The following is a 22833-nucleotide window of genomic DNA, read 5'->3' as shown; positions in this document are numbered from 1 at the left end:
TTTTCGGTGAACCCCCTGGTTGGGTTGACTACTCTAAGACAAAATGTAACCCAAGACTATTCCTAGTATGGCGGCATTATGCATGACCGCCTTATGCATGGATGCATTGGGGCTTTTCCATCGTGGCGCAGACTGATTTGAGCTGTTAGCTGCTTTCACGCGGTTGCTTGGGCAGCTTCTTAGATCTGCGCCGTGAGACCCTCTGAACCTCGTAACTACCCAAAAAAATCAGTAGTAATACGAGGACCCTTCGTGATTTTCAGCTCGTATTTAAATACTAGCCCTATCCCAGCTTTGACCCATAAACTAGTATTCCGTTCCCCTTTGTGAAGTAAGCTAGCTGCTCTGCATTGCTACTTATTTAATATTCTTTGTTCTTTTTTTTCCTGTTTATTTTCTTTCCTTCAGCGATTGTATCTTTCTCACATTTTCTCTCTCAATCATTGCAATCGATTACACTTGCAATTATACAATGCCTTCCATCAAGAGTCTTTTGTCGGCTGCCGCTCTGGCATGCCTGGCCAACGGAGAGACAATCAAGATCACGGCTACTTCATCGAACACTTTCGACCCATCAACCATCACGGCATCTCATGGTGATATTCTTGAATTCCATTTCGAACCGAAGAATCACAGTGTGGTTTCGGGTCTCTACGCCTTCCCTTGCACTCCCATGGAATTGGGTACCGGGTTCTTCTCAGGATTCACGTTCAACACCACGGATGGCGAAGCAGTATGTGAACTTTTTAGCTTCCGCTTTCAGCCTGCTTGTATACTAACTTGATGATAGGAGAAAGTTTTCCGCGTCACAGTAAACGGAACCGACCCGATTCCCTTCTACTCCTCGCAGGGCAATGAGTGCGCTGGTGGAATGGTTGGAATCATCAACCCCAGCAAGAACCAGACGCTTGCGGATTACAAGAAGCGAGCCTCCGCCTTGGCAAGGAGCGTCTCCCCGGGCAAGACAAGCTTTGGTGGTGAAATCGCCGACAACGATGACGACTCATCCAACTCTACCAGCAGCAGTGGTGGAAAAGGCGGCAGCAGCAGTGGTGGCAGCAGCGGTGGTAGCAGTGGTGGAAGCAGCGGCAGCTCTTCAGACAAGGACGGCAAAGGTAACGGCAGCGTCTCTTTGTCTGTGTCAATCGGAGCACTGGCACTTGCTATGCTCATTGCCATTTAAAACGGCAGCTTCTGGCTACCTAGGGCTTGGAGTTGTCCAAGAAGCCCGCCAGATGATTGCAAAAGATACCCCTATCATAGAACATTAATTTACTGTCTTTGAAAAGTAGTGCTTACGGCTGGACATTGTCGGCAATAGTAGTGGATACAGCTATTGAAGATACGAGGACATGAGGATGACGGACTTGATTAGTTTTTGATCGCTGTTATAAACCAGGACTTAAAATAATTTGTAATATGGAATATATTATGCCAAGATTGTTATATTTCACGTTTTGGATATCGCAGTGCACAGCTAATAGCGTTGGTGCAATTAGACCTAAATATAGACTTATGTCTAGGTAGCTACAGAGGTTCTCAACACAAGCAACTACATGGATCTTTGGGTCACAAAGATAAAGAGAGCCAAATGTTATTAAAAATAGTTTTTTTTCTTCTTCTTCCCTATTCCATTATAAATTAGACTAAACCAGATATTATCAGCTTGAGAGCCGTGAAGTAATATCAGCAATCATGTGGTTGCGCCATTCCAAATGTTCCATGCCGCTGAACAACTCATCTTGCCGCTAACAACGAAAGAGAGAAATTACCCAGAAAGCCAAAGTGAAGCGCCCTTTACATTAAATACTTCCTAGTTGATCTTCAGTCACACATACAGACTTGTGCCTTTTTTCATCCTTGAGCAGCCGAATAACTTCGTCATTCTGTCTCTTGAGGTTGCCATTTTGTTGCTGAACGCTCTCAAGATTTTCTTTGATGGCCGTTATTTCGTCGCGAAGATTGGCAATTTGATTCTGGGGATGAACATCTGGCAGCAGCTTGTTTTCTTGCTTCTCAAACGCTTCAAGTATAAGAGTCTCACGTAGTTTGTCGAGCTTCTTTATAATACTTTTGCAATTGCCTTTCCTGCTGGCGACGGCTCTTATCTCATTCCAAATGGTGAATGCCGGGTGGTCGGGCCAGGTTGTTGGTATAGGCTTCTCCGTCATCTCTTTCCAGGCATACTTGTCCAAGTCATCCAACGATTGCTTAGAAAATCCCAAGATTCGCTCGTCTCTTTTGATCGTTGCCCACATACGGATGCATGATTTATCTATGGGAGATAACACTTTCATGTGCGCCAGTGTGATATGTCTACCCATCTCTTCCATTACGAAGGTGTGGTCGCTTTTGAGGAGGTCAAGTATATCTTTGAGTTCGTTTTCTGCTTGATCTCTGGTCATTTCACGTGAAACTTCCACTGTGAATGTTTCGCTATGTTCGATCTCGCCGTTATCTGTGATGGCATCATCTGGTTTATTATATGGAGAAGGGCGCGTTGCATTTCTGCGCTTGCCAGATTGAAAATATTTGGTTGACCAGAAGGAGTCCTCATCAAGATCCCTTTCAAAAAATGGGTTGATACCACGATGGTCAATTCTGGTTTCCCATGGATCAATTCTGCACTTGATGCGGATAATACGATCTTCGTTGCCCACGTAATTTTGAATTGCGGTCAGTGCCATTTCTAAAGTCCTATATGCGTCCATCAATCTTGTACACTCATCAGTTCTAGTGCCCTCAACTTTCATGATTTTCTTAAGAGCTATCGCCGTCATGATTAATGGCGCTGGGGGGCAGTGAATATGTTCGGTGGAATCGCTATATTGTTGAACAAGCTTCATCTTGGCCTTGAGACTTCTGTGTCCTTTCCAGCCACTCCATGTTGAATGAGGCAGAATACCGGTATCCATTGCTTTCTTTACACAGGCTTTGAAGCAAATGCGGTAGTCATCTGGGTCTACACCAACGCGATAGAAGGCTAGCTTCATGATCTTCTCATAGCACTCTTCGATCTCGTCCTCATCCATTCCAAACCGGGAATCGTAAACAGTATTCTCTTGCACATTGCGCAATAATCAAGGCAGGACCAATTCTTTCCGGCGTGCAATTTTTTTCAATGGCGAAGATGTTGAATCCATCCTGAATGTCCTTATCTGCTTGATCTAATGCCTTTGGTTAGCTGAGGAGAAAATGAGCTCAAGGATTGTAACACGCCTGCTTTGTTCTTCGAAAAAAATCTTTGTCTATCAAAAAGAAAGAAGAAAGAGGAAGAAAATCGTCTCAGGAATGAAAAATCAGCTGCCAAGAGCAAACGGCCAGGAGAACTAGCCATCGCCGCCAGCTGGCCGGCAACTGCACTTAATATTTAGCTATAAATCCTCTTGAACCGTAAATAACTTCAATAAAATATCTACGGCGAGTAATCTATTTTGAAATTATTTCAACGCCTTTCCACGTTGATGAGGGCTGCTATTGTGCATTTTATCCGCATCTGCCTCGAATTCACCATTGCTGCAGCTAGTTTTATTCCAAGAGGTCGTTGTCTATCATGTTAAAGAGTAATATACGCATGCACTATATCAAATAAGCCCTAGGAAGGACATCTCTCAGCGTACACGCAGCTTGCTACTTATCCAATGCTTTTCCTACAATTAGTTTTATACATCCATCCATAGGGGTGTCTTGTGTTTAAACGACCGGTGGCCAGACACTGGCCATCATCTCTCAGAGCCAGTGTCAAGCTAATAAGTGAGCATAGGTAATATGAAAGTACATAACTGTACTGCCCTTCAACTGGTTTTGGAATTTGCGCAAAGATTCTGCACAATTCTACCAGGCTGCGCACTGATTATCTCACATAGCAAACTACGCATGGAAATCTTATTCATTATGAGTAAAAATGATTCCAAATCTAGAAATATCTTCTAAGAGAGACATATCATAGGCCATATGAGGACTAATCAATAGCTCTTATGATGCTTGTATGATGACGGCAGCATTTGATGAGGTGACAAGATATTCGACTCATTAACTGCCACTCGTTGATGTTGACAAAGCAGAATGAGTGAGAAATAGGATACTAATACCATTGGCCTGTTTACACTTTAGATGACAACATAATTCATCAGAAATTAAACAGCTCAGATGAAAATCAAAAGCATCGAGCCCTCTCATGGGCAACATCGATGCTCATGAGGCGAAGTTTCTGGCTGTCTTCTAGCTACAAACTGCCAATCCTAGGCTAGCGTACGTGAAAGGATACAAATTTACTTTGATGGCAACTAGACAAAGAATAAAATCGCCCAATCATAGATGACAAGGGATGTACCCGCGTAATAGACTCGGTGGGATAATAGGACCGAATGACAGGTCAAACCAACCCTCAGTTTAGTATTCCGCAAAGGGATTAATAGCAAGGAGCTAATAACCGTCTTGAATTTCTTAAAATAAATCTGTCTTGCTAATCATTTCCGGGGCTTTTTTATTGCTCTATGTGTAGTGAAGGCTGTTGCCTTCTACGCCTATGCTACCTTTCGCTACCTTCCGCAGCACCATAAGAGGGAATTGCCACTTCATATGAGCAAGATACTGTAGCAAAGCCTATAATTTTAGTCTCGGCACTTGAAAATTTATGACTGTCGTGAGATCTTGGTGATGGCCTCTGGAACCCTGGTGGTTATGATAAACGACTGCCAAACTACGCCCTACTACGCCCTACTACATCACTGCAGGATAAACAGCCCACTTGGATTTCTGCATTCATTCGGCTATCTGCCGAATGGCTAGATTTACACCCCACCTTAAAGGGTAAAAGGTAATCTCGTCTCACTCTCACATCATCTGCAATAGTAAGCCACTCGTAATCTCACACCAGTAGTCGCAAAGCTTATAGACACGAGAAATCAAAAAGAAACGGCGCTTAGATTTTTTTTTCTGCTTCTCTCGCGAAAATGATGTAGCAAAAGCTCCGAAATATCCTACAACGCATTCATTCTATCCGTTTGTATCCGATTGAGAAATAGTGCTTGGTAAAAGTATCAGAGGTCTGTGTAACGATAGCGGATGATGTGAAGGAGCCGCATTGGGCCAAGTTACTGTCTTGTAAATTAATGTGCATAGTACAAAGATGAAAGGATAAAATCGAATACTCTGTAAAATGATGTGGTTTACTTGGTCATCTGAGAGGGAGAAAGAAAAGGATCGTTTACTAGCTTTAGGGTATTTATTGTCCTACGTCGAAGCGTTTTGTTTAGAGGGCTGTAATCGTAAATGATATTACAGTCTACAGCTACATTGCTAATATGGACCAATACAGTCATACTAGTGAATTATATAAGCGTATCACAAATGACAAATCATATTAAACAAAACTCCTATCAATGCAACAAATGCAAACAACAGATGCAGACACCAAATGCAGACAACACATCAAATGTTACCTAGATCCATCCACCTCCAAACTCCTCAGCCAATTCTTCTTCAAAAGTCTTCTTCGTCCCGGCTTCAATCGCAATCTTCAGCTCTAGCTCTACGAAAGCGTTGGATTTCTGTTCCTCGATGACGTCGATAATCCGCTGGACATGTGGTTCCAAGATGTCATGATCCAATGTATTGGTTAGCTTGAACCTCTTTGCTAAATACTCCTTTAAGCCGTCGTAGAAATCGAAAATTGCCCTATGGCGTTCTAATGGTGATGACCTCTCTAGACATTTTAGACATACAGAGTCGGATGTACACAAATTGATTTGTTTTGCGCATCTCTTGCCTTGGGCGCCGCATTCCTCGATGTACACATTCTCGACATGTGTACATGAATACGTGATTCGGTCGACGACACACATGGTGAGATGTTGAAGTTTGGAGAACAGGAAGAAGAGAAGAAGAATCAGTTGGATGGGTCTTGGCGGATGTTGTTTGATGTGGTGATGATGAAGTTAGACTCCAGGAGACAGGACATTTCGGCCGTTAAATATTCATCTTGAGTTGATCGTATTTGCGAGCATCACTGAATTGAGTTCAAAGGGGTATAGAACATAGTATTGATGGAACAAACCACGAGCAAGTGAATGGCGATAATGCGTGTTCAGGATTTGTTTGGCAGAGGTGAATGAAAAAGGAGAACAAAAAAGAAAACAAAAAAGAAAATTGGCACAATTGAAAGCATTCAAGTAAATTACAGGTTCAAGTGCAAGTATATTATGCGGTAGTACAGACTTTATCCATGAGAACATTAGATGGATATCTAGAGAAAACGATAACTATATAGAGCAGAGAGTGAAAACATCTAAATTATACATTAGCTAGTTCAAATCTAGCGATTAGTTCAACTTTTGTTTTTGCCGCCGGAACGCCTTGAATTGAGCCTCTTCTTTAATCGACAATAAGTTCTTCATTGTTTTCTGCCTTTGGCTCGACCTTGGCTTTCTTGATACTCTTGAACTCAACACCAAATGCGCAGAGTAGCGAAGCGCAGGTCAATGCCACTGCGGCAAGGAAGATTCTTGTGCAGGCAAAGTTATACGCATTTATCACAGCTGACAGAAATTCCGCAGGAACAACCTTCACGAGCTCAGTTGCACCGGTATTCACAATCATCATAGGGTCTAGGCCTGGGATATTTGAGAGACGTTTGACGAGCAGGGTGCTGAGGATCGTCTGGCCAACAGAAACGAAGATGGCACCTCCAAGCTGCTGCGCAAAGAAGAGGATTGCAACACCTGTCGGAATCTCGTCCTTGGGAAGTACTGTTTGGATAGCCAGATTGACGGTCTGGAAACCAAATCCTAGCCCATATCCAGTGAGGAACTGATAGCCAATCCAGTGAGAAGATGGGGTATTCGGCTGGAATGTAGATAAGAGGCCTTCGCCGATGGCCATGATGCATGGGCCAATGATCAGGGATGGGGAGTAGTATCCGGACTTTTGGGTGAGGAAGCCTGACATGATGGATGCCACCACAAGACTGAGAACAAGTGGAAGAGTGTATATACCCGACTTGACCGGATTAATGCCATGTGTAGTTTGGACTAAAATGAATTTCTGTTAGTATCAAAGATTGAGAGGGATATAAAACGAATCCACTTACACCATAGCGGAATGTAATAAACACAGAGCATCATTGCACCTGCAGTAAAGATCATAAAGAACGTGCCGGAAAGCATGGTCCTCTGCGTAATAACCTTAGGAGGCAGAGACGCAGTTTTTGGCATCAGAACTTGGACTGCAGCAAACGCTATGGCGCAGAGCCCAAACATGATGAAGAGGAGAATGATACGCCAGCTATTCCACGAGTATGTCGATCCTCCCCACTGTAGCGCAAGCAGGAGAGACACGATGGAAGGTATGAAGAAGAATGTACCGAGGGGGTCGAGACGGAGAATCTGTTCGCTGACGGTAGCAGGTGGCTGAGGTTTCTTGGGCATTCTCAAGAAGAGGAACATGATAACGAAGGCGACGGCTCCGACGGGGAGATTCAGGTAGAAGCACCATCGCCATGTTGCGCGTTCGGTAAGAGCGCCTCCGATGAGGGGACCAGAAACACTGGCAATGCCAAATACCAAGCCGAACATGGCTATAGGTTGGCATATGTTAGAGACTTTGTTCTGAAGGCGAACGCCGTTTAGAACGGGTTGAGAACATACCTTGGAACATGGGACGCTTCGGCAGGGGGATCAGGGGAATCGTAACCAGCATCGTCCCTGTGGTGATTCCTGCAGAACCTATACCTGCGATTGCTCGTCCTATTATGTGATGTTAGATATTTATCAGGTCATTGTACTGTGGTTTTTGTCTTTATGTGACTCTACATAGAGTGGCGTCTGTAAAAGGAGAGAGTGCACTTACCAATAATGAAGACGACAGAACTTGGCGCGGCGCCACATACTGCAGAACCTATCTCAAAGACGACAATGCAGGATAGGAAGATAAGTCGTAAATCGTAGAAACGATAAATACGCCCCCAAAGTAGCTGAAATGCAGCGGTAGAAAGCATATAGGCTGATCCATACCATCCTATGTCGCCCAAGCTCTTGAAATCATCGGTGATTGTGGGAATTGCGGTGGAGATAATGGTTCGATCCAAGGCGACGAGGAACATGGAAACAAAAGCAGAGAGCAAGATGAGCCAGAACTTTAGAGATTTCGGTTTGTAGTTTGCTTCTGGGCTGTCAGGGGCGGGGCCCTCAGGTGCTGCCGCTGCCTCAGCATCATTCTCGTTTGCTGGCGGTGAAGTCGCTGGGGTTGATTCTTGTGCTGGCTCGGATTTCTCATTGACATATGTGTCGAAGTTCTTTGAATTCTGTGATGATGCTGTAGAAAGTCCTGGCTGATCGGTAGGAGACGTTGTCTCTGCTGCCGCAGCCTTCTCATCGGAGAAAGGCATTGTGAAGAGGTTTGGTGTTGTCGTATCAAGTGTTACACGGCAGTTCAAATTTGAGCGAATGACTGTTTATTTTGAAATTCGGTGATTGTCTCAGTTTGACGACCAACAGTTCTAGAACGCGGACTTAGAAGAAGACGTTTATAAATAAGAGAAAGGGGTTTAAAAAAGTCTAAAGCTCGTGGGTACCGTGCCCGGCGCCATCGTGTCCATTTCCGGCCATATTTCGAGCATTTGGTAAAAATGACGGGAGAACAACGAAAGATTCATTTTGTTATCATGCTTCGGCCCCGTAACTGGGTCACTTACAAGCCAGACGAGGCCCGTAGCCCAACCGGCCGAGAGAGATCTCGGACATGCAACAGCGGCGCTAGTACCCGTTGGGCTGTGGCGCCTCTGGTCTCGGGACCGAATCGATGCCCGAGCTCCTATTGTCTGGCCTTATTGTCTTGCGTGGCTCTGTTTTCGGTGATTGCTGTTTGTCCTTGTCCTGGGCTCGGTTCTCGATGCAGAACAATGCTTATTAAGGCTAGGCAGCCACTGGGGAGAGATTGAATTAGGGGCTGTTGCGTGGAACGTGTAGTTGGCGATGAGTCAAGTGTGGATATTGAGCTTCGGTTTGAAATTTGAAGGGTTCATGCTTAAAACTACCCTGGTTCGGAGTATTCTTTAGCTTACGCGTTAAGGCTGTGAACTGTCGTGAGAAAGAGTTGACGAATGGTGAATACGCCATCTGTTTACGAGGATGTAAAAAGCTGAGTGTTAGTCCTATATTGCATCTCATTTCGTTTCAACTACCAGCGTCAACGTCATGCGAATGCGTTGGCTCTTACGAAGGGATGGTACAATCAAGTGACAAGATCATACCACCTGATCTTTAGTACGATGGGAGCATACCTGCAGGTATTTGTTATGTCTCGGGAGTCTGCATTGGTGGCATATACCCGAGTGTTTGTTGTTAGTGGCCTCCGTATTGATCGAATAATAAGTGGACTGCTGCAGCTTTCCGATAGACCAATTCGACTCTGCTGCAAACGCAGACATGCGGAATGAGTCATCCAAGTACTGCACATGTAGCAGCTGTTAATAAAGAAGCCAAAGTCGCAGTCTGATGCTACCCATCCATCGTCCCATCTACAAGGGATTTACATGCGCTGCCGCTTTGGTATGAATCCCCTGCTGAACTAATACAATTCGCTCCCCTGATTGGCCCCGGGCTGCTAAACGGCGCAGCATTCCAACAGCGCCCCCCGCTTTCTCCTCTGTCTCCAATGCAAATCTCCCACAGACTGCAAACCAAACCGCCTCGCAGCCAAGGACAAAAAGAGCCTGGACCCGGGTCCGAGATTCTTCGCTCGCAACCGAGCCTCAGCCCTACAGCCAGTTGCAGACCCACGGCCCGATGCGCTGTGAGCCGGAGTGCGTCGCCTGAGGAGACAATCTGGTCAGCCGCATGCAGGGTTTTGGCCCAGCGCCAGCCAGCCCGCCAATCAGTCTCTGCCAACGTCGCAGTCGCCGGCACTCGCCCTCGCATGATCCGGTGAGCGCTGCTCCCAGCACAGCCAGCAAAAAGACGGAGCCTCGCTGGCATATTCTGCAACATGTCTGGTGAAGCGTCTGCCAGCTTTACAGGCCCCGGCTCGGCCCCGCCGCCACCGCAGCCGCGCCCGAACGCCGCCGCTTCTCCAAACCGGCCTCAGCAGCCGCAAGCATTTGACCCCTCGGCTGTCAAGCTCACCAGAGGCACCAGTTGTGTGCTTTGCCAGCAGCGCAAGGTTCGTTGTGACAAGAACAAACCCTGTTCCAACTGCGTCAAGGCTGGCGCAGAGTGTCGCGTGGTGCCTCCCCAACCGCCAAGACGCCGCAAGAAGCGGCTGCAGGAGAAGGATCTGCTTGAGCGGCTGCGCAAGTACGAGACTCTCTTGGCACAGAATGGCGTCAAATTCGATGCCATCGACCCTGACTACAGGGCTGATGGCCATGCCGGCGATGAGGTTGACGAACTGGAGAATGACTTTGAAAGTCTAAAGACTTCTGCTGAAGCATCTGGCAATCCTCCTAATTTGACCGGTGCAGGCTCGTAAGTCTCATTGCTTACGTGTTACTATTGGTATTGGAAGGAATTCATTTCATGGAATTCTGAGACAAGACCATAACCAAGTAGAGATGCTAACTCAATCTACGTGATGCTGCAGATTCCGCCAACCTGGAGCATGGTTTTCACTTCATAAAGAGGTAAGAACTCACTTACACATACTCGCTGTCCTTTATAGAGATGCTGACTGCGGATCTACTATAGTTTAGAGCAAGTGAGCAGATGCTAAAAGACTCGTCCGAAGATGAGGACGAAAATGCTCCCAACTATGCTTCCAACCAATCCTTCATCCACGCCGCCTTTGACAAGATGTTTGCTAACCAAGACGGCTTCCCATTCATCATTGGTGGTTCCACAGCCCCCGTCACCCACCTTCATCCTCCCTCTATCCACATACTCCAGCTTTGGCAAATCTACATTGATAACATTAATCCGCTATTAAAAATGACCCATGTGCCTAGCATCCAGAGCAAGATCATCGAGGCAACGTCCCGGCTTCACGAGGCCCCAAAGAATATCGAGGCCCTCATGTTTGCCATCTACGTAATTTGCATCAACTCTCTCGAGGATGCCGAAGTGCAGAGAACCTTTGGTGAGACGAAACAGGAACTGTTGGGCAGATTTTTTCCAGCACTTCAGCAGGCTCTGGTCAATGCCGGCTTTATGCGCATGCCCGACCCCTTGACTCTGCAGGCATATCTTTTATATCTAGTAAGATTTTCACTCCTGCTCTCGATATATTCTTCACTAACACGTGATTTAGATGGCCGTTCGATGGTATATAGACCCGAGGCAGGTATTCTGTATGATGGGCATCGCCGTTCGCCTCGCCCAGCGCATGGGTCTTCACCGAGACCCCGACGGCTATGGCCTATCCCCCTTTGAAGTTGAGCAGAGGCGGCGGTTATGGTGGACGCTTGTCTCTTACGATCGGCGTGTGGGAGAGATGACGGGTTCGACGGTGACTGCGCTTACTAGCGGCTGCGACTGCAAGAAACCTTTAAACGTCAATGATTCTGATCTACACGTTGATGGCAAAGAGCCCCCAACACCACACACGGGACCTACAGAGATGCTTTTTGCCCTGACGCGCGTTGAGCTCGCCATGGCCGTCGCAAGTAACAGCAATAGAGACAGCTTCAAGATGAACCCCGAAAAGAAGACCGACTCTTCTCCGTCCGGGAAGCCAAGCCCCGTCACGATTCGTCTTGCTGGCCAAGATGCTCCTGCGTACACTCTCGAGGGGTTCTGTGCTCACATCGAGGGCACGTATCTGGTTCACTGCGATCCCAAGATTCCTCTCCACTTCTTTACTCTGACCATGACACGAGCGGCGCTCTGCAAGATGCGAATCATCAATTTCCTGGTTCGCAACTTCAACAATGAAACGATGCCGCTAAAGGAAGTAGAGCGCGACGCACTCATCTTGGGAGCAATCGAGATGCTTGAATATGACAATGTAGTCCAGTCTTCTTCCAGCCTTCAGCCGTACAGGTGGTACGCGATGCACTACTTTCCCTTCCCGGCTTACATGTTCCTGGTTCAGGAGCTCCGCAAACGCAGCTCGGGGCCGCTGGTGGAGAGGGCTTGGGCGGCCATTGAGTCGAATTACGAGCTCAGAGGCCTTCTAAGCAACCTCCACAGCCCCATGCACACAGCTTTTAGTGGTCACTTTGTCAAAGCTTGGACGGCGCATTACGAAGCCCAGCGAGCGGCAGGGAAAGAAATCCCCATGCCACATTTCATATCCAAGCTTCAAGACCGTGTCGAGATGCGACGAAAGGCACGCTTGGAGAACCGCCCAGACCCCGGTGAGCAGGCAGCACCGATGGTGACCTTCCCTCGGCCGCGTACTCGCGAGGTCTCGTCAAACTCGCCAGATAACGCTGCCATGATGACTCCACCAGTAGACCAGACTGCCGGGTTTGGTGGCGCCCATCCCGCTATGGCGCCCTCCAGCTCGGCGTCTGGGGAAGACGACATGGACTGGTCATTTCTAATGTCAGGCTATCAAGATGCTGATACGTTTCAAGGATTTAGCACCCCCTATCACGCTGGTTTCGGCAATGGTATGGAGGGCTTGCGTAATAGTAGCGGTGGCGGACCGTCTCCGCATATGGGGGGATACGGCGGCCCCGGAGGACCGTCGGGAAACATGTTTGGAAACTAGGCGATGGAATAGCGGCGCGCGCAAACGATTCCTTTGACGGATCGGAGTTATTTGGGACAAGAGATGGCGGCACGCTGGAGAGACACCGAAAGATATACCCACCTCATTTGTGTTTGCGCACATGTATACAAAGTGCAAAGCGGTGTTACTTGGGAGGATTTTGCTTTTTTGATTATTGATAGGGGAATACATATAGGTAAGGAAGAGACATGGATATCATCACTCAACCAGGCTACATTATGGCCCCCAGATAGTAAGAGACCACTCTGTACATAATATTACAATGTACTAGACTGGTACAAGTAGATAGAATATACCACTCATTCACATTTACACCCCCTCCTCTCCTCTGTTAATAAACACCCAGTGTCGATCTTCCCGATATCAAGAGGTCATCACTGCTGCTCATGTTCGGTACCCCAGGGCCAGTATGGACTGATGTTTGCGTAATTTGGTACTCCGTACTACTGGTATTAGCACGGCTACTAATACCCTTACAAGGCTCCGTGTCTGAGCACTATTACCACTTAATCTACCAGATCAGGCTGGTTTCCTCATGGTCAGATTTGGGCAACTCCGCTTATTTTTCACGTAACTCCGCGACGGGGAGTTAAAAAGAATCGCCTCATTCCGCCAGAAAGAAGCATTGCTGAATGCTATATACGGGCAGTTTTATTATACTTTTACAAAAGAGACATTTTAATTATATTCATCTTTTCATTCTCTCTCAGCTTCTTTCAAGACAAAAAAGAAAAAGAAAATTTTCATAAAAGGAAAAAAATAGACAACCGAGATTTATAAAACACTTTTTTCCGATCATCATTTATAATCTACTCTCTCATTTATAATATACTCATCCTTCCTTCTTCCTCGAACTCCCTCCGTGACACCCGCTACGCACCTCTTATTTTCCCGTTCCTTTTACTCCATAATTTTTCTTCCATGGGCTAAAATTTCCCTAGTTCTCACATATTCCAACGCACGTTCCCTCTTGAACAGTGTGCCCAAACTAAAAAGTTATCCATTTTTTTTAAAAAAAAAAAAAAAGAACCAGGGGTGGTGGGTGGGAAAATGGGCTGGGTTCGCTTTTTTACGGGTTGCGCGGTATGCCCGTCGCGATAACCGCACCGAAAAAAAGGGAGGGGATGCAGGGAATGTAAGAACTAGGCCTCGTAGTGGTAAATTACTACGCTATTTGACTTGTTCTGGTAAACACCGAGTTGTCGGCATATACGGATGAAATACACTAGAGGTGACTGTTATAGGTAGTCCTACGTTAAACTCGACATGCGGTGATTTTGGTAGGTTGCTAACTTTTTACCCTTTTTAGACCGGCAGATGAATAAGCGAGGATCTACATGTTATATGTGATTTCTTAAACACCCCTTGACAGGTAAAGTATCGGAGTGATATCGACTTCACTCCGCATATATCACATATACCTGTTGTCACACTCAATCAAAAGACTCAAATTCAACACCCCCAAAACTCCTCACAAGTAATAGAAGTGTATAGACATGGTGGAGATGGAGGAGAAAAGAACAGAGGGGAAATCCTAGCTGTAGCAGTAAAAGTGCTAATACCAGTAGTATGAAGCAGTACTATTAGTGGTAATACAGAACAAGAAATACATGCAACAAGCTGCATACAATACATTCGACAAGGGTACTGGTACCACATCTCCGCCGCAAAACCGATCGGGTCATGTCATCGCCGCCGCCTTCCTATTAGCCACGGCCGTCCCATGTGTACTGCACATGCAGCGTCGAATCGTGTGGTGGGCATACGAGATCCTCGCCTGACTCTGATCTGGGGGCGCCCCTTTGATGGGCGGCTAATGCATAATGAATGTGCAAAAGTGCGGATGGAACAAGGGATATGCGCAATATCCGATCGGTGTGCATATGATAGAGAACAAGAGGCAAAGAGAATAGATAGGGAATCACGAGGCTTGGGTGCGTGGGGATGGGAGGCTTACAAACGCCAGTTGACGGCATTGTAATTAGACAAGGCCGCCGCCCCGTTGCTGCAAGAAGAAACGGATCAAAGACAGCGGTCTTGAAAACAGAGTGTAGAAAGTGGATAAAAGGGACAAGATAGGACAAGTCGCCAGACCAGGGTGTCGAAGCCAGGGTTGGCTTGTCCGCCAGATCACTCTTTGTAACGAGACATTTGGCACATCTACACCGTAACTGTCAATATTTCCGGTCACCCGCTCTCTTTTTGGTGTCCAATGGCTATCGGAATCTGCCTTTATGGCGGCCCAATCTTGGGAAGCAATAACGGTTCGTCCTCAAGCAGCCACATCGCAACCCAACCATCCCACCTCTTTCCATATAACCTGATCCCAAGGAAATCTGCCCATAAACCCGCACCCAGAGACCATGACATGTTTGTTGTGCCAAGAAATTAAAGAAAATTAAAGTAAAATAAAATAAAATTCCAACCCATTAACCTTCATCAAATGCCCGTTTTCGTCGTTCAAAATCCAGATATAAAGGAAGATGGAAAAAAGCGCTCCATGCAATAAAAAAAAGTGGATATCTGCCCTTCTTTAGATACTACGCAAGGAAATTGCCAAAACAGGATGATGCAGCCTTGCCGACCTTTGTCCGCTTCCCAAGTACCGAGCCAGCGCCGTGGTTCTTCCCATTAACCCCCAATATGTTTTTGATTTATTCTTGCTTTGTTTTTTCCGTTCCCATGATGTGAATATTTTCCTAGCAGCGTTGTATGCGAGAGATGAGATGGTGGGTAGCAGTAGAGAAGTGAGAGATTATATTGACCAGGGGAAAGGAGATAATGTGCAGTGGATGAGCAAGGATAAAGAATTTCCAAGAGGTGCCGTCCCCTTCACCCCATCTTCTGCTGTCCTATAGCTCTTCCAGTATGCAACTCCTGGACAAGTGGCGCTGGCTTCACATAAATCGCCCACGCCAAATAGTCCCAAAAAAGAGATGGAGATGGAGAAAGAGAAGAAGAAATACCCAAAAATAGATGGCGTCGCCATGTATCGTAGAGAATTATCAAAGGCTCTCTCCATGAGGAAGCCGCTATATCATAAGACGTATGGTGGACAAGGGTATTTGGATGTTTTATGCCACAAGGGACGTTGTCTCTCATCAAAGCCACTCTTCTAGGTCTTTCTTCTTTCTCCCTTTCTTTTGTTCTGTCATCTTGCCATGTAAAATGATGGTCAACTCCAGTCCGCATCACATCTATGCGAGCAGCAATGCGATCATAGAGGCTTCTGTGCCCAGACAATCCCCCAATCGAGGAGAGCATGGATTTTGTTGTTGTCCATGGCCATAAGAGTCTCTTGACATAGCTGTCGAGCTTCCTCTTCTGATATTCCCAAGTCGTCGTGTCTGATGAGCAAGGCTGCGGTCCAGTCGATGAGGTTGTCCTGGTTGAACATGCCCATTTCCCTTTCTCTTGAGCGCCGCGACCATCTTCCAACGGGAATCGGGGTATGCTGTTCTTGAACGTTGATGAAACCCATGTCTCGGAGCATTTGTGGTAATCTCGGGGGAAGATAAAGTTGCCAGCCATATCGTCTTGCGAACGGTCCGTCGTTTACGAGATCATATAGGCGCTGAACAGGATGATCTGTTGCTGCAGTGCCGTCTTCGTAAGTCAGGGGTATGAAAAGATCGTGACACTCAAGCCACCCGCCCGGTTTCAAGTTCCTATAGCTCTTGGTTAGAATACTCTCTTGCTCGCAGAAGAGATAAAGGCAGGAAGTTGGGATAATCTCACTCAAAAACTCTTTGGAGAAATAGTTCGGGGTTGCGAACTGTCTGTATGACTGATCTAGTATGGATGAGGTCGGCACCGGCGTAAATCCTTGTCCAAGGATGATTTTCGTCGTCCAGATCCTCTACTCGAAACTCAACATTTGGTGGAGACCAAGGAGGTTGAATAGCTGAAATGTCGCTCCCAATGACACGAGCGCTGGGGTATTTTTCGGCCACTTTACGATAATGTTAGTCGATGAATATGACATTTGAATAGCTCTTCACCAACCGTCAACAGGCCAAAATCCAGCACCAGTGCCTAAATCGACAATTTTCTGGGGGTTGCTGCCGACCGGAGAAATAAAGTGGTCGCCGCCGAGGATATAATCCGAGTAGAGCCTATGTTTGAGGTGCTCACGGGCCTGTTCTGTGTCGTCGTTTGGTAGCCCATATCGTCCCTCAAACCATCCCTGATACCGTCTGGCTACTGGTTAGCTTTCATCAACTTGACTCGGCTCTCTTCTTTCATTCTTGCTTTGTCATTCACAGGTGGCGACAGTGTATCAGGAGTTCATCTGTTACATACCTCCCATTTCTATATCTGTGAACCATTTGGGCGGTGTCGATGGATGTGAATTCAGAAAAATCAATGCTTTCGGCATAGTCTGACGTCGAGTCCTCACTCGAGCCATAGTGATCGCCACCCGACCCCTGGTTACTCATGATCGCCTAGTGTATATGATAAAAGTGCCTTCAAAGCAAGAGGTAGAGAGAAGTGAGGCTATAAAGCAGCGAGGGAACTTGAGAGAAGCGTGAGTTGTGAAGACGGTCCCAAGCCAGTCGAAGTTTTCGCAAGTGCAGACGAGCTCGTCGAGCAGAAGACCGAAGACGATGCTTACTAGGAAAGAGTGAGAAAGAGAAATAGTAGAGTGCCTCTGCTTTAGGGAGCCAAGGTCGATCTATTTTGAGACAGAAGTGGAAAGCCCCAAGAATGATTTGCAGAAGTGGTCCAGCCAGCAGAGAAAAAAAGGGCTGAAAGGGTGCCTCGATCAAATTGGCTATGGTACCATAAGAAAGCAAATGAGCCACGCCCCCAGAAACCAGACCCCGAACCAGAACCAGAAATTTGACACGGATGGAGAAGGACGCAGAAACCAGAAACCACACGCGCACTATACACACACAGACAGACGGAAACACGCAAAACGTAATTGTCCTAGAGGCCCAGTAGGCTGGATCCAGCGTCACCGGTCGGGTCGGTGGGCACTCTAGGATGGGACCCGGCGAGGCAAGGGCTTTTTGCTGGCCAATGCGAGGCGCTCGTGGCAATCCAGAGTCTCTGTGCGTGTTAGGTCGCTCTCCCAGCGACTTGGGATGGAGGGTCAGACAAGCACATAAGCACTGCCCTGACAGCTCTTATAGGCGGTGCGGTGCGGCGTCAGACAAGGTTCAGAACTGGGAGTCAAGGGCCGGGCCCGCGGCAGGGATCCGGAGTCGAGCAGAAGAGGTGCTGAATGACTGACGGGAAAAAAGGAGATGCGGCAATTGAGCAGAGTCTGGAGGTTTGAGTCGGGAGATGGAGCTCTGGAGAGCTGGACGGCGGGAGTTTGCTCAGTTTTAGCTGTACATGCACAGGCACGGTCCCCTGCTGCAATCTGTAGGTACTGCTACCTTAAGGCATGTGCGCAAAGAGGACCCTCCCGGGGGCGTGGAGCACGCACCAAAAGAGAAAAAGAGGGCGTGGCTCCAGGGTCAAATAGGCTTCGGCTGTGATATGTGCGTTGGCCGTCTGTAGCCAGAGATCCGGGACTTAATAGCGGGGTGGAGAGCAGTGCAGTGGCTGGTTTTTCCTTAGCAGGTTCCGTATTCCTGGGCCGCCGTAATGTCGGGACTTGAGACCAAAGCGGCGGATTGGGAAAGGGAGTGAGGAATCATAGCGAGAAAAAAAAAAAAAAAAAGCAGCCAAAGACGAAGAGGAAAAGGCGGGGGCTCTAGCAGCGAGTTGAGGGCCTTTCTCGCAGGGTTCTGAGCATAGCTGCTAGCAGGCATGGAGTGCATATTTGATGCGGTCCGTGGAGGTGCAAGCTTAGTGGCGCATCCATGGCTAAAGCAAGCCGCCAAAGGAGGAACAGAAGATGCCAGAAACGGGCATAGCTTTGCAGCAGAGGTATGTAACGGCGGAGTTAATTGGCAGGATGCTGTCGCTTGACGAGTTCTGGTTGTCAGTCGATTCATGGAAACGACTTGGAAGACGTAATGAATGCATGTTTGTACCTGGTAGGTACTGGGAATCACCGCTGCAAGAGGGGCGGGCAGCCTGGCCCGAGCAAACATACCAGGTAGTATTGGGTAGTAAGTCCAGACGGGACCCGATGTGGACTTGAGTCGTTTCACGGCCATAGAGAAACTCCCCGATGCGATGCCCCGAAAAAAGGCATATACCTGCTCTATACCTCGGAGGAACTACATCGCCCACTACAGCTTGTACCCCAAGGCTGGCAGTTCATCCAACCAGCGATTCCTGACGAGCTCCTGCCATGTTCTGATTGATAGAATCCCAAGCAGGTAAGACCAGTCAAGGCAAGCACTAATGCCTACTTTAGACTGAGCAGGAGCCTCTAGCCCAATATCCTCAGGGTATTGGTATACTCTGTGCAGGAAGGAACGGCTCACCTTTGAAGGTGTGGTAGCCCCGGCCTGGCGGTACTAATGTACTTGCCTGGTAGAATCTCGTACCTTATTGGAAGGCACAGCTGCCGACCGCCTTTGCGTGGGCCGTGGCTGCTACGGCGGTGTAAATGATGTGTGTGGCTGCTCTGCGGCTAACCGAGCTCCTTTGCGCTCTCGTCTTATTCCTTCAAGAAGAACTGGACAAATGAAATATGCAACAAAACACCAAACGCCACATACCAAAGGCAATGACGCTGTACCGGCTAGCTGGCATCATCATGAGTGTTTGTTGACAAGGAGTGTAAGAGAGCAACTACTAGGCCACTAACGATACCATGGTGTACACTCCATCATGCGCGACGCAACAGCTCATCGCACAGCTAAGGCAGTGGACCGTTCCGCTTAGCAGCTCAGCGTGGGCCACCGCCCAACAACGTCTCAGGTCCGCTAATACAGTGCATTAGTTGGTGGCCGTTTGGTATGCTGCCCGTACAAGTACGTGAATGGATCACGACTTTTCCAACCTAGTGCGCAAGCGCCCTACCAGAGATTTTACTACAGCAAGACATAGGGTATTCTACAATTGTAAACAGACAGGACGCAGATAAACGAACAAACACGAGTGAAATAGAGGGAACCAAAGCCAACACTATCTATGTAGCGCCGTTTAGTTTGTCGCCAAGCCAAAGCCATCGCCATGCCCTGGGCGGCTTTGAGCAAGTCTACCACTTAGCGGTGGTGTAATACTTGGACCTGTTCTTCCGTGCAGCCACCAGGGCTACAAACAAATAGGCGAATCTAGTGGCTGTCAATATTGCTCCCGTACAGATAATACAACACGGTCCGGCATAGGCTGGCGAAGTTGTCTTCTATTTAGATTAACAGTAGTGCAGGCCCAACGCTTGGCTTAACTGTGCGCACCCCCCTCCCCTCCGAAAAAGAAAAAAAAAAAAAAAAATCAACAGCCGGACCCGACAGTCTGGTGCGGTGTGTCATCCTCTGGCACTCCTACGGTCTCGGGGAGTGGGAGAAAGGGCCCCGGGGGGGCGGGAAACCAGCGTGGCAGCAGTCCACTGCCTGACACGAGCGGGCGTCTAGACGCTACGCTGGGCCCTGGCAGCGTTCCGGCAGGTTCCCTTTCTCGGCTGCACAGCGAGCGTCGAGGAGCTGCAAAACTGGGAATTAAGGGCGGTGAGCTTGACAGGACGTGGCGGCGCCACTCTGGACACCACTCCGGACACGACTGTATACTGTAGGCACCAGAATTGGACACTCCCTTGGTTTGCGGCACAATTTACGTCCGCAGATTACGGGCAAGGAATGCGGCTGCGGCAAAACGCACCTGGGTCTGTTTCAGCGAAGGATGCTCTGGGCGGTGCTGGAGGGCAGAGCAGCCAACACGTCCCGGCCTGGCGGTTAAGACTTACGGGGGTTTTCTCGGCTCGGAGAAAAAACGATGTTTTCGTCCTGTGTCATCTCATCTCATCTCACCTGCGAGTGCGCGAGGGGTCCGATTGAAGAAAATGGACAGAGGCGAGCCAACATCCATCGCCAAGCGAGGCATCCTGGATGCACTCGGCAGTTCCGCATAACTACGCGAGCCTTGAGCGAAGTCGGGTGTACCTCTACAGGGCATCCCGATGCGACTGCAGCAGGTTCGGAGTACTGGTACCGGAGTTGCGGCTGGCGACCAGGCCGGCGGGACAGCGGCAAGGGCATGCTGCGGGGCTAGGAACAGCGCTCTAGAAGCTGTACACCGGGCGTTGGTGGCAGCAAACATGTCGCCGTAGGGAGCAGACCAGACCAGTGCGCAACCTGCTCCGGCGCATTCGTACCTGTACTTGGCGCTGCCAGACCCCTCTAGCAAGCGGCTAAGCAGAGCAGCTCGACCGCGCGGGTTCCACCCTTCTGCTTCTATCTGAGACCGATCTACTACGGCCGGCAGCCGGCCCAATCCCAGTCCCAACACCGAAGCTGGCAGCAGCGGGGTAGAACCGACCTGGTGAACGAAACAGGATCAGCCAGCCAGTCAGTCTAGCCCGGCAGATGTGCAGCGTGGCTGGCGCCGGACGCCTCTTTTGTTGTGCTGATTTGCACTCCTAGTAGACACGAATTACTTGGCTTTCACATGCGCAGTCTTGGTTGGAAATCAAACATTCGTGGGCTCGGCTGCCTGTCCTCGGTGTCAGCAGCAACCTGTCCAGCCCACGCTATAGACGCTCTCTGCCGTCTTGCGCACATAAGTCCCAAACGGATAGGCGTGCATGAGGCGCATACGAAGTACCAACATTCAACATCGTACCATCGAATGGAGCCATCCACACCCTCCCTGAAAAAGGGCGGGGGTCCCAAAGGATCTCTGGTGCCGTGGTTTACCACACGGCTGGTAGAGGTTTGTATTTGCCTATTATTGTTACAATTAGTTTAGCCTCTTGTTTTAGCGAACAGATATTTCTGACTATTTCTGACCGTACTCCGCAAATCCCTGTTCTATATATGATAAAAGATATTGGGATAACGAGGGCCGCAATATATTACTAGCAGGTGCTCTCTTCAGAATTCGGCACAAGCTATAGAACCGTCTAGAAGAAGCGTAGGTCGGCCGTTGGTATTCCCTCCCCCATTGAGAAGCCAGATGGTATGAATCCCACTCAAGGATGGTCATGAGTCGTGATAACAAATCAATGCGGTCCTACAACTTTGTTCGTTGCCTTTGGCTACGAGACACCAGTGCTGTCTCCAACTATTCCGAGGGGCCTGCGAAATACTGCCTTTGCCATCTTCCCGCAGTAGTTATGAAGAAGCTAACCCTAGTCTCCATCAGTGGATTCTTGTTTTTCTGTAATCTTAAATCAAGCTTCCTGCCTCTAGTACTGCCTGTTCTTTCTTGTTACAGTCGCTACCACCTTGCATCGGATTTCCCGCCGAATGCTCTCGTATCCACTTGTGCCACGCAGTTAAGTCCGCCGAAGAGGGTGTGGGTAAATTGACCTTAGTCGCAGACTGCGTTGTCGTATATTTTTCCCCTTTCAACATGTGCCATTCACGGACCAATAGATGAACCCATGGTTGGACTGTACACTATTATGCTGACTGTATTAATCTATTTGGCAGCCGGGCGGGCCGAAATAGATTGACCATCGCTTCCCCGTTACCAGGAATATTACTTGCATCCGTCGGTAGGGATGGGCACCCGGTCTTACAAGAGATGAGAAGGGGATCATATAATTTAGGTCGTGAAGTGAGATTCTGGGCAAAACGGCGTTTGAAATTTAACGGCCCACGGGACGGATATGGCCGTCCCTTTTTGGCCGGTGCCGAGGCGGGTACGTGTATACTATTTACTACCTTTTTTATTTTGCGGCGACTTGCATTGCTTTAAAGCTGGTGTCCAATGTCGAGTTTTTTTGCGCAGATTGGAGAAGGCTTTTTTATGCGTCACATCTGCAGCGTAACAGGGGGTTAACGATAAGAAATGAGAGCGGATTTTGGTGCCCCAATGGGCCTGAAAACTGGATAGAACCTAAAACCGGTAGCTTTATCAGCGTGGATACGGAAAATCGGAGAGGGTCTATATGCACAACATATTACAGAGGTACTATCTCTGTTCAGAACCTCCACTGTCGTCACAAAGTCTTTTTTCATGGATCGGATTTTCTTTTGTCAGTTCGCGGCGGCGTTCCGCATTCGTGCCCCACTTTCTTCGAGGACCCCTCCATTGATCCTTCCCGCTAAAGCTCGTCGCGGTGCGCGTCATTCAGTGGCCGCTCTTTAATGG

General features: G+C 48.2%; 7 protein-coding genes across 7 annotated transcripts; 3 read left to right on the top strand and 4 right to left on the bottom strand.

Moving 5' to 3' along the window:
* Nucleotides 1–203: 203 nt before the first annotated feature.
* On the top strand, nt 204–1652 carry GGI43DRAFT_89495 (cupredoxin domain-containing protein). Its single transcript, XM_083210481.1, has 2 exons — nt 204–733; nt 791–1652. The coding sequence occupies exons 1-2, from the start codon at nt 473–475 to the stop codon at nt 1181–1183; spliced, it is 654 nt and encodes a 217-aa protein (XP_083059219.1). The 5' UTR covers nt 204–472; the 3' UTR covers nt 1184–1652.
* A 150-nt stretch (nt 1653–1802) lies between these two features.
* On the bottom strand, nt 1803–3032 carry GGI43DRAFT_385147 (uncharacterized protein; the record flags this gene model as incomplete). The annotated part of the gene is made up of 1 exon (XM_083203608.1): nt 1803–3032. One exon carries the CDS (start codon nt 3030–3032, stop codon nt 1803–1805), a length of 1230 nt encoding a protein of 409 aa, XP_083059218.1.
* A 2412-nt stretch (nt 3033–5444) lies between these two features.
* On the bottom strand, nt 5445–6058 carry GGI43DRAFT_428495 (uncharacterized protein; the record flags this gene model as incomplete). Its single annotated transcript, XM_083208968.1, has 1 exon — nt 5445–6058. Exon 1 carries the CDS (start codon nt 5844–5846, stop codon nt 5445–5447), a length of 402 nt encoding a protein of 133 aa, XP_083059217.1. The 5' UTR covers nt 5847–6058.
* Nucleotides 6059–6342: 284 nt separating this feature from the next.
* On the bottom strand, nt 6343–8662 carry GGI43DRAFT_89460 (major facilitator superfamily domain-containing protein). Its single transcript, XM_083210480.1, has 4 exons — nt 7849–8662; nt 7647–7745; nt 7091–7576; nt 6343–7031 (listed from the first exon to the last, which is right to left on the bottom strand). The coding sequence occupies exons 1-4, from the start codon at nt 8384–8386 to the stop codon at nt 6376–6378; spliced, it is 1779 nt and encodes a 592-aa protein (XP_083059216.1). The 5' UTR covers nt 8387–8662; the 3' UTR covers nt 6343–6375.
* Nucleotides 8663–9534: 872 nt separating this feature from the next.
* GGI43DRAFT_89455 (transcription factor domain-containing protein) lies at nt 9535–12764 on the top strand. Its single transcript, XM_083210479.1, has 4 exons — nt 9535–10463; nt 10579–10618; nt 10683–11189; nt 11242–12764. Exons 1-4 carry the CDS (start codon nt 9985–9987, stop codon nt 12646–12648), a joined length of 2433 nt encoding a protein of 810 aa, XP_083059215.1. The 5' UTR covers nt 9535–9984; the 3' UTR covers nt 12649–12764.
* A 3073-nt stretch (nt 12765–15837) lies between these two features.
* On the bottom strand, nt 15838–17383 carry GGI43DRAFT_89414 (S-adenosyl-L-methionine-dependent methyltransferase). The gene is made up of 4 exons (XM_083210478.1): nt 16972–17383; nt 16675–16865; nt 16408–16621; nt 15838–16337 (listed from the first exon to the last, which is right to left on the bottom strand). Exons 1-4 carry the CDS (start codon nt 17106–17108, stop codon nt 15887–15889), a joined length of 993 nt encoding a protein of 330 aa, XP_083059214.1. The 5' UTR covers nt 17109–17383; the 3' UTR covers nt 15838–15886.
* A 3631-nt stretch (nt 17384–21014) lies between these two features.
* GGI43DRAFT_89350 (uncharacterized protein) lies at nt 21015–21528 on the top strand. The gene has a single exon (XM_083210475.1). The coding sequence runs from the start codon at nt 21184–21186 to the stop codon at nt 21481–21483; it is 300 nt and encodes a 99-aa protein (XP_083059213.1). The 5' UTR covers nt 21015–21183; the 3' UTR covers nt 21484–21528.
* Nucleotides 21529–22833: the final 1305 nt, after the last annotated feature.

This window comes from Trichoderma evansii (genome assembly GCF_050947405.1).
Source record: "Trichoderma evansii strain SZMC 28006 chromosome Unknown GGI43scaffold_14, whole genome shotgun sequence".
Lineage (NCBI taxonomy): Eukaryota > Fungi > Ascomycota > Sordariomycetes > Hypocreales > Hypocreaceae > Trichoderma > Trichoderma evansii.
Note: the sequence above shows the minus strand (reverse complement) of the source record. Positions and strands in the feature narration are given on the sequence as shown.

Coding starts and splice junctions, on each gene's coding strand:
- GGI43DRAFT_89495 (XM_083210481.1), top strand. CDS start 473: ATGCCTTCCATCAAGAGTCTTTTGTCGGCTGCCGCTCTGGCATGCCTG. Junction 734..790: donor ACACCACGGATGGCGAAGCA/GTATGTGAACTT, acceptor ACTTGATGATAG/GAGAAAGTTTTCCGCGTCAC.
- GGI43DRAFT_89460 (XM_083210480.1), bottom strand. CDS start 8,386: ATGCCTTTCTCCGATGAGAAGGCTGCGGCAGCAGAGACAACGTCTCCT. Junction 7,746..7,848: donor TTCTGTCGTCTTCATTATTG/GTAAGTGCACTC, acceptor ATCACATAATAG/GACGAGCAATCGCAGGTATA. Junction 7,577..7,646: donor GAAGCGTCCCATGTTCCAAG/GTATGTTCTCAA, acceptor GCCAACCTATAG/CCATGTTCGGCTTGGTATTT.
- GGI43DRAFT_89455 (XM_083210479.1), top strand. CDS start 9,985: ATGTCTGGTGAAGCGTCTGCCAGCTTTACAGGCCCCGGCTCGGCCCCG. Junction 10,464..10,578: donor AATTTGACCGGTGCAGGCTC/GTAAGTCTCATT, acceptor GTGATGCTGCAG/ATTCCGCCAACCTGGAGCAT. Junction 10,619..10,682: donor GGTTTTCACTTCATAAAGAG/GTAAGAACTCAC, acceptor GATCTACTATAG/TTTAGAGCAAGTGAGCAGAT.
- GGI43DRAFT_89414 (XM_083210478.1), bottom strand. CDS start 17,108: ATGAGTAACCAGGGGTCGGGTGGCGATCACTATGGCTCGAGTGAGGAC. Junction 16,866..16,971: donor CACAGATATAGAAATGGGAG/GTATGTAACAGA, acceptor ACCAGTAGCCAG/ACGGTATCAGGGATGGTTTG. Junction 16,622..16,674: donor TGGATTTTGGCCTGTTGACG/GTTGGTGAAGAG, acceptor ATTATCGTAAAG/TGGCCGAAAAATACCCCAGC.
- GGI43DRAFT_89350 (XM_083210475.1), top strand. CDS start 21,184: ATGCGCAGTCTTGGTTGGAAATCAAACATTCGTGGGCTCGGCTGCCTG.